We start from the raw sequence: 9,815 nt of genomic DNA, 5'->3' as shown, positions 1-9,815 counted from the left end.
TGGCCCCAGTCCCCACTTTCCGTTTTCAACACACACAACTCGTGACACGAGTAGAGTGTTCATATTACGTAAAACATTTTTCTAAAGATCTGCTGCTATTGGTCGATCATCGTTGCGCCAACAGAATCAGCTAATGATGAAATATCGACGCATTTTATGTATGTATTGATTCGTAAATTTCGCCAAATGATCAATGTGTTGAAAATAGAATGTAAACCAACGGAAAGTATTTTTAATTTTCTAAGAAAAATTATTTTTATTATGTTGTATGCTGTTTACGACATTCGTCTGAACTACAGCGCGATAATTTAAATAATCCTATTTGTCTACAAAATTTTAATTATTCCGTAACGTACAAAATATATTCTGTATCGACAGTGGAAATTAATATACATATTTATCGATATGAAATTAGAATGAGACTTATTTGTACAATGCAACGAGAATGTAGAACAATAAAACCGAAGAAGAACAAATTACAATGTACAAGTACGTTCTTCTTACATTTGTTCGCACAGGCAGCTTCATTAACTCTGTGCACTTAAAGCGTTTTTCTGTTACTTGAAGGAAGCGGTAAGAAAAATAAAGCGGGTGGAATTTTAAAGTTTCGAGAAGCGAACAATAAGATAGCAATAGTTTCATTGTATGTATAAAAGAGAATTTCAAGATCAACTGCCGTTAGACGATTATATTATTATGACAGAGCAGTTGATCATCATTAATAGCATTGCTTATAATATATAATGTACAGAGTTAACGATCGACTATGTATACTGTACACGAAAAAGAATATTAATCATTCTTAGTCGTATGATCGGAACTCCTGTGCTAACTTCCCGTTTGCGAATAATTCGAATTCTCCTCGATGCTTATAGAACACGGAACGTATTCTTGTACCGATGCCTGGAAGAGAGAAAGAGGAATGAAGAAGTTGTTAACCACCTATTGCTTTGAGTAATGAAACAGTCGAAATACATACAGAATTAACAATAATTTGTCGTCCCTCTTCCAAGTTCAGTCCATCCATATCGTCCGCTGTTAATATTATTACAGAATCCTCAGCTATGCTATTTTCATCTATATAAGTTATAGGAATTTCTGAAGATACCTGCAGTTCAAATATTGCATAATGCATGTATTATACGATAAATTTGCAATTAAAAATAATTTAGTACCTCGCAGTATGTGAAATCAGATCCCTCTTGATTCTTTACTACCGCGTTCTGTTTAGAATTCGCTATCCGTTGTTTCCTCGAGTTCAACAAACGCTCCGACTTTTTACCGTCTTGTTGGAGTCGTCTCCATATCGTCGTTTTAGGAATACGATAGGTCATCGACGCAGCAGCTTGCGACATTTTTCCTCCTTTACACGCAGCAACCGCTTCCTCCAAACGGGATCTTTTCAACTCTTCATTTTCCGTCTTACGTTTCTTCCAAAATGACAATGGCAACTTTCCCTCGTCCACTAAGCGAGCTTTGTCCCTGAACAAAGTGGTCTTCGGAATCTAAAATTATAAATCAACGTTATCGAGGAACTTTGATAAAATAAAAATCAGTCGTCTTACTTTAAATTCAAGCGCAACTTTAGTTAATTTTTCGCCCCTCTCCAAAGCTTTAAGCGCAGCTTCTCGTCTATCAACGCCATAGGTCATCTTCATCTCGGAACGTAGTATCTTATATCCTTCCTTCTGAATTCTTCTCCATAAGACAGTCTTAGGTATACTGAACATTTCCGACGCATGTTGCAAACTTGACCCACCTATCGACGAAATGAAACTGAATGATATGAAAAAATGACTACTTTAATGCATCTGCTAGTACCATTTTCTGTGATAACCGTTTACTATATTTGGAACATTGTAATACCCGATAGCAAAGATATTGATATATGTTGCGAAAGATACCAACCGATTACAGCATTTATGGCAGCCTTCATGCACTCTGCAGGATATTCGTTCCTTGTTGCAGTTAAGTGCACACCTAATGCCTTTGCACGCATGTACAACGTGGAACGTGGTACATTGTGTTTAGTTGAAGCTTCTATCAACGTTTGTCCTGACTTCAAGCCATCAATCGCTGATGCTAACATATCGTCGCTGTATTCTCTTTTAATTGTGTCACGCCTGCGTTTCTTCTTTTTATTCAATGTAGAATTCTCAGGGAATCTCTGTTCTTGCTGATCTTCCAAATCTTCGTACCCATACTGTAATGCATTCATAACATTTTCATCCGTTTCATTAATTACAGTCATTGGCTCCTCGCTGTTATCATTGTAGTCTTTAGTACCCGCGACCGAGTGAATCTCATTGAGCCCATTGATCTGTAATCAATATTGAATATCAATAACTAATCGATGCTGGTATAAAACTATCTGTAAACTAAATTAAGGGAAAACCTCGATGAGACCACATATTTTCAAGGAACGCGCAGCATCCAATAAACTGCTAATATTCTCTACTGCTACTCGCACTTCTCCATGATAAATAAATTCAACGATAGATCTGATATCTTGTGCCGATACATCGCTTAGTATTATTGTCGGATGGTCTTCGTTTACTTGACTCAGAACATCCTACGAATATACAAAAAGAATGTTAAGCTACATATTCTCTTTACATCAAAATATGATTCATGCTTAAATTAACTATATAATCCTATAATAATAATTAAATATTTAGGGAAATTTTGAATAACAAGCGATTAATTGTTCGCAATTTTTTGCAATTGTTTACGAACATTTTTCTAAACCAATTCCGTTTATTTCTTTATAGGTTCAAGCAGATTCCAAAGAAATTGGACACCTTGAATAAATTTGATTAAGCATTGTTGAAATTTTAGGAAAATGTATGTGTCAAAGTATGTAAAATCTGTAATTAATTTATTACGCAGTTAAATCGACAATAATCATCATAAATACAGAGAGGGAATCGATGTTTCGGAGTATATTAGGTCGACTCGAAAAAATACAAAAGTTGTTTACTCGAAACAAAGTGCTACAAGCGCAGAGGACTATGCGATGGGCATGAATGCGCTCTCCAGCAGCTGCCAGTATTACATCCACCATACAATCCTCCTCCAAAAGTTGTCTAACTACATCGGATAAGTGACTGTGATAATCATTCCATTTGAAACAATAGCTCTGATTAATTTCATGTTGAGCAACAACTTCAGACATGCTGTTTCAGTTTCGTTTCCTTTCCCAATTTTCAACAATGCATATACACAACCGGAATTTGGAACGGGACTGAATTCTTCGTAACCTAGATGCGACAACTCGTTGCTAAAACGTATCGTTGTATTTTTCAAGAGTTCTGACAGATTTTGTACTTACTCCGCTAACGTTATTCCACCCCTGTGCTTAAATGTTAATAAATCATATTGATGAATGTTTACCAATTAATTTTGAAAAAATGTCAGTTCCCCCCCCCCCCCCTCACAGTTTTAGACAAAGAGAGGAAGTGGCGAGTGAGCAAGAGAGCACAACCACGAGTGAAACAAGTCACACCGTCGACCAATCTAGCTTGTCTCACTTTACCATGCATCGACATTCGCACTTCTGGAGTGAATAAGGATGAACTGAGTGGGGATAATGGTGGGGATAAAAGCGCTTGGAAAAAAGAGGTCCAGTCCGATCGTCCGGCCAAATCTTTCTATCAATTTGTACGTTCGTGTCCTTTCACCGCTTGAGATTTTTGTGACTGAATGTTAATCTCTTGATCTTTTGTAAACATTTTATTTAATTGTGTACTACACGAGAAGATGGTTAGTCGTTTTACATAATAATAAATGATATCATACATGTTGTCCGATGCCAATAATTTAAACGAACTTATCGTGATTTATTTAAACATGTGACAGTATAACCTCGATGACGTTAAATCATCGTTAACGATGTAAACCTTGTCGACATACAGATTTAAATTGTTTTAAAGCGCATTTGATTTTATAAAGGTTCGATCGCTATTCTGATGTTCAATGAATTTGCTTCGTAATATATATATATATATATAATATCATTTGTGAAAGATACTGTCGTGTTTAACAGCTTTTCATGGTTATGTTAATCTAACCAAAATGTAAATAAATCGTTCATTGTATTCCAGAAACCTTTGATGTTACACGGGCACGAGCGTGCCATCACAAAAATCAAATACAACAGGGAAGGAGACTTGTTATTTTCGTCAAGTAAAGACAAAAAGCCAAATGTTTGGTATTCTTTGAATGGAGAACGTCTTGGAACTTTTAATGGTCACAATGGATCCGTATGGTGTATCGATGTTAATTGGGACACGAGTAGATTTATATCTGGCAGCGGTGACAATACACTGAGAGTTTGGGACTGTCAAACTGGTTTGTATATTGCGTTAAGTAAAAGAAAAGTTGATTCGAATGAAAATGATATTTGATTTTTTACTACATTTTGTAATTTACTTTTAGGCAAAGAAATCGGTCAACTCCAAACGAACAGTTCAGTAAGGACATGTAACTTCAGTTATTCGGCAGACCTTGCTGTCTATTCTACAGACAAAGCTCTCGGTCACCAGTGCGAGATGTTCATCATAGATATCAGAAATGTTGATGGAGCATTGTCACAAGAAGATGCAATTTCTAGAATTTCTGTTAATGGTCCTAGAATCTCTGCCATTTTATGGGGTGCTTTAGACGAAACAATTATTACCGGTCACGAAGATGGCGAAATCACTCTTTGGGATATGAGAGTAAGTAATATTAAAAAATATTTTATAACATTTCCAGCACTACCTGCTTCATTTTTATAGACAAGGAAGAAGTTGAACAGTGTTTCGAGTCACAAGGCTCAAATTAATGATATGCAGTTCAACAAGGATGGCACGATGTTTGTAACCGCATCCAAAGACAACACCGCAAAATTGTTCGATAGCGAATCGTTAATGTTACTGAAGACGTACAAAACAGAAAGACCTGTAAACTCTGCCACAATTTCTCCTATTTTCGATCATGTATGTTCGTACTTAATCACGACACTCGCAAGATCATATTTCTGATCATTAATGAGGATTACGTTTTCTACAGGTGGTTCTTGGAGGTGGTCAAGACGCTATGGATGTAACAACAACGTCCACTCGTCAAGGAAAATTCGATTCGCGATTTTACCATTTAGTATTCGAAGAAGAATTCGCGCGTTTGAAGGGTCACTTTGGTCCGATCAATTCTCTTGCATTCCATCCAAATGGTCGCAGCTTTTCAACAGGAGGAGAGGATGGCTATGTTCGTATTAACACGTTCGATCAATCGTACTTCGATTTTCATTTTGAATACTAATTATTAAAAAAAGTGGAAAAGTAAATATGTATCATGTCATGTTGTATATGTTAATAAAAGCATTCGGCCATTTTATGTAAATTTATTTTATCAACTTATAGAAAAATGTTCATACATATATATCACTGAAATATTATATTTATCACGTTTATGCGCGAGGTAGTACCGGAAATATATTTAAGACACAAAGACAAAGTTCATTAGAAGTAACTTATAATAATTCTATTCTAGAAGTCAATGAGACTGCGTAAAAAAATATTACGTCTTATACTTGAATTCCATCTTTACCAAGTATTGTATCTTTACCTGAGCAACATCGTATACAATGTATTCATTGTACAACAAAGACGATTTCTTAGGAAGCTTCGTGGTCATGGCTGTACCGCATGGAATTTCAACGCCATCGTTTGTCTTATGCGACTTTTCAGGATCGGGTTGGGTTTGACCACGACCAAACGTGGAATGTTTACCGCTTGGTAACTTCTCAATGAAATCGGCCGCGTATCTTTCATACATATTACCCAACGCGACTTCACAAAGCAGCAACAACCCGGTGTTATTCTGGCTGTTCGTGCAACAGTAGTTGGCGGACTTCGACACCATATCCGCGAAGTATATACCTTTACCAAACATGTAACCGGTAACAGGTGCTTCGGGAGGAGCTTTTCTCAAACCCTGAGAAAGTATACCAGCAAAGTTAGTTGTTCTGGAACCATGCCACAACAGCTTCTTATTTGGCAGCTTTTTAAACGGCTTGTATCTACTATCCTCTCCTTGTCTCTTAACAGTAAATACATCTTCGATATTGAGGTCATACTGGTCGTGAGTCGCAGCATGAGTGTTCTTAACGTACTCTTCGATGAGCTTGTATTCTTCGCCCTCCTTATCAAGTACTTTGATATCTGCATTTAATTGTTTGTAATGAGCGTCAAGTGGATTCTTCGACGAATCTACCTTAGAATGCAGAAGCGAGTAAGCAATTTCCATCTCTAGTAATGCATCCAGCATGTCACATTTTGCACGGATCTCTTCGGGATTATCCAAGATCTTTGGTCCGGACACTCCAAAGTTATGAGGTATTAAATTATAAAATCTATTAGAAGCGTCTATTAAAGTAATTCGCTCAACGTTGTCGTTCTTCAATAGCTTTTGCAGATCTGTTAACACAGTGTACGCCTTTTGTATTTGCTTTTTAGTTATCTTTCCAAGCGGCATCTTCTCCGTGTCGATTTCGAACTCCGCCATTACTTTCTTCATAGTCGATTCATCGAATAACATTCTTATTAAATCTTGAACTGGTTTCTCTAGTTCGCTCTTAATATCAGACTCTAGTAACTGAACGGGAACGTCCTCGCCATGATCAATGTCGACTGGATACATCTTATGAGGCACTTTAACAAAGTGTTCCCTTTGACTCCAAACATTTCCAGTTTTTTCCTCGTACAGATTCTCAAACTGTTCTATACATTCTTCTAGCATTAATTTCTCTAATTTTGTACCACCGATCGTTGTGCCTATTCTGCCCCAACTTCTGAACAACCAATACTTCTTCTGTTTATCGTGCTCTAAAACCTGTAACTTGTAATAACTATTCTTTTGAGTTTGTATGTCTGTAAGTACAAGCGTGACAGTGTACTTGTTTTTACCCTTCTGATACACGTGAGCTACATCTTGCAGTTCACTATCCGGGTCAACAGTTCCTCCATCTTTCAGTTGTAATTTCATTTTTCCAGATCCGGACTTTTCGAAGGAACTTTTACTCTTGCTTTTCGCAGCGGACTTCTCCGCTACAACATTAATTCTACTGGACAAATCACCACCCCAACTGGAAATGGTTTTCTTTTTAATTAGCGGGAGAGCAGGCTTTGTATATTCTTTAGCCTCGTCAATAAAATCTTCGGTAATAACTTGAATATCAAGACTCTGGGCTTCTTCCATTTTCGCACTCATTTTGTCGATCTCCTTTTGAGTCGATATCACAGCAGTGACGTTTTCGTGAAGCTTCGCACTCACCTCTCCTCCCAAGTGGATGATTTCTTTCTTCAAATCGGCTTTATCTCTCCCTGTACGACCTATGATAAAGAATTGCATGTGCTTCAATGGTTTTGGCTTTGATTGAACTTTTGGTCCAGAGTCAACTTCATCTTCTTTTTTTATTGAAGTAGACGTTGATGGCGCAGTCACTTTTATCAATCTTCTGTTGACTTTGCTCTTCAAGGATTTACTATGAAATATTTAACAAATAATTAATTATTTTGTCGTCATGTTTGTTAATACTACATGTACTAATATCATAAATTAATGCCGACCAAAACTACTTACAGCTCGGGGTATTGTTGCTTCAAGTTCGACGGTATCGATATCTTTTTTCTCTTGGGGTCTTGAGTTACGTGCTCGCATTTAGCCCATTCCGTTACATCTCCAGTGCATTTATATCCAAGACCCGAAGTGTACACAAGTTGCCCACTGCATTTCGAGCATGGCTTCAGTGCACCAAAGCAAATTGCATCGCTCAATCGGTCCAGCAGCTTTGATAAAAAAAATTTAAAAATCATTTACAAGCTTATTTGAAATTGTAGACAATTTATTACTTACAGCTGTCATTCCTTCTGGAATCTGTTGTTCATTCTTTTCCAATATAGCAATAATATCGTTCTTTTTTAGCGAAGATAACATATCCCTAATTTTAAATAATTCTTTATTCTGCTTCTCCATTTCATGCTCTTCTTGCATATCTTGTGGTTCCTCTTTCATTTTCTTAACCGATGGAATATCGCTTGACTTAAGTTTTGGTAAATCTGCTTTGACCTTTTTCTGATCATCTTTGGAGAGATCTTTCCAGCCAGGCAGATCTCCGCCACTTTCATGAAACTCCAGCTCTTGCCTTATTTTCACAAAGCATTCAAAATGATACCATCTGTCGATACCACCATATTTTCTACCATGTTCGCTTTCGAAATCTTTTTTAGACACCCTAATCTCACCTTGCACTATTTTCTCTTCACAGCCTTTGCAAGTCGACTTACTAGATTTTGCATATTGAACCAAAAAGTCTTTTACAACACCTCCATCGTTTGCTGTGCTGGCTCGTTTTCTTCCTTTTCCAGCAGGCAATGGTGGAAGCAGACTTGCTTCCTCTATTTTGAATGAAAATAACTTTGCATTAGTTGATACGATTATCGAAAACTTTTTCCTAATGATAGACAAAAATATTCGTTTGATGTAAACTTTGATATCGTTAATAAGACTAAAAAACGCCATTAATAATTAGTAATTATTATGACTCTGTGCAAACTATTTTATCATATATTAAATTCTATTTAGAATATATGAAACTACAAACCAATCTTTTTTTTAACATCTTGTTGATCATCCCAGCGAATATTGTCAAAATTAGCTATGTCCGCAACAGTTTTAGGTCTCTGTTTCAAGAAGAAACAAGTAGAATGATACCATTTTGGTATTTTTCCATCGTGAACAGGACTCTAAAAATTAAACAACAATCTGCATTTTAATAAATAATTAAGCAAATTACTAAATAAAAGTAATAATACTTAAAATCCATGGAAAATGCAGTTTAAAGTACATATACAGAACAAAGGAAAAGAACAATTACGAGTAATTAAATAAAATTGATAATCGATGATTGTGTAAAATGCAACACCACATACATAATCGAAACAAAGACAAAAAGCGAATGAGCGTAACCTAATAAACGAGGAAATCGATCCTCATAAATACGTAGCATCATGCATGCGCTAATTCTGGTTATTGATACTAATGCTGCTCAAACCATTAAAAATAACAAATAATGTTCAGTTAAGAACGTATTACAGATTAAAAAAATCTGTTGCCGGCAACAATAATGATGTATCAATGGGACAAATATCTAATACATGTTACAAAATGCCTACCTGTACAACGGTAGCAAGTCTCAGTGAATCCTTTAGAATAGATTTCTTACAACTTTGACACGAGGCGCGAGAGCTTTTCGCATATTCAATACAATACGGCAAATCAGGATTCATCGTTTCAGGATCTCCTTCTTCGACGGTGAAATTCAACTTCGAAAATGAAACCCCGGAATCGGAAGCTCCCTGCCTCCTAGATCCACTCAGACCCTAGTAGTTCACAATTACAATTGCAGAGATGCAATGATGTAGGATGTAAGTGTACAATAGTGGTGCAGCACACGATTACCCGCCAAATCTCGAAACGTTCGGAAACTGCACTGCACAGAATTTACATTGTGCATGCAACAAAATGTATGTAATTTTAATTTTATGAGAAATATATAGTTTACCGAGAATATAAAAATATTTTATATATATAAAGCGTTTAGATAATAATTTGCGAATAATAAGCGGAAATGTTGTCACCGGAAGTGCAATTCAATTTTAAGAAAATTTGAAATTTCTTTCATTGTAACTTTGTTATTAGGCATTTGTTGTTGAAAAATAGAATTAATTTTGAAATATGATGAATTTATCTGTTGTTCCAATGAATAATAATAA

General features: G+C 36.2%; 3 protein-coding genes across 4 annotated transcripts; 1 reads left to right on the top strand and 2 right to left on the bottom strand.

Annotated features, from left to right (window-relative positions):
- Positions 1-227: 227 nt before the first annotated feature.
- LOC117221433 (uncharacterized) lies at positions 228-3,257 on the bottom strand. Its single transcript, XM_033472393.2, has 7 exons — positions 2,981-3,257; positions 2,396-2,572; positions 1,909-2,320; positions 1,566-1,759; positions 1,176-1,505; positions 980-1,108; positions 228-903 (listed from the first exon to the last, which is right to left on the bottom strand). The coding sequence occupies exons 1-7, from the start codon at positions 3,173-3,175 to the stop codon at positions 829-831; spliced, it is 1,512 nt and encodes a 503-aa protein (XP_033328284.2). The 5' UTR covers positions 3,176-3,257; the 3' UTR covers positions 228-828.
- Positions 3,258-3,602: 345 nt separating this feature from the next.
- Positions 3,603-5,382, top strand: eIF3i (eukaryotic translation initiation factor 3 subunit I). Of its 2 annotated transcripts, none has more exons than XM_033472394.2 (5): positions 3,603-3,762; positions 4,104-4,350; positions 4,438-4,718; positions 4,779-4,979; positions 5,053-5,382. In XM_033472394.2, exons 1-5 carry the CDS (start codon positions 3,760-3,762, stop codon positions 5,299-5,301), a joined length of 981 nt encoding a protein of 326 aa, XP_033328285.1. In that variant the 5' UTR covers positions 3,603-3,759; the 3' UTR covers positions 5,302-5,382. The 2 variants fall into 2 exon arrangements, with proteins under 2 accessions (XP_033328285.1, XP_033328286.1); XM_033472395.2 differs by lacking the exon at positions 3,603-3,762 and adding an exon at positions 3,802-3,951.
- Positions 5,368-9,540, bottom strand: Parp1 (Poly-(ADP-ribose) polymerase). Its single transcript, XM_033472389.2, has 5 exons — positions 9,216-9,540; positions 8,645-8,786; positions 7,897-8,438; positions 7,624-7,829; positions 5,368-7,525 (listed from the first exon to the last, which is right to left on the bottom strand). The coding sequence occupies exons 1-5, from the start codon at positions 9,327-9,329 to the stop codon at positions 5,560-5,562; spliced, it is 2,970 nt and encodes a 989-aa protein (XP_033328280.2). The 5' UTR covers positions 9,330-9,540; the 3' UTR covers positions 5,368-5,559.
- Between the last annotated feature and the right edge of the window lie 275 nt (positions 9,541-9,815).

The sequence above is a fragment of the Megalopta genalis genome, chromosome 1, assembly GCF_051020955.1.
Source record: "Megalopta genalis isolate 19385.01 chromosome 1, iyMegGena1_principal, whole genome shotgun sequence".
Classification (NCBI taxonomy): domain Eukaryota; kingdom Metazoa; phylum Arthropoda; class Insecta; order Hymenoptera; family Halictidae; genus Megalopta; species Megalopta genalis.
This window is presented reverse-complemented; position numbering and strand designations above follow the sequence as displayed.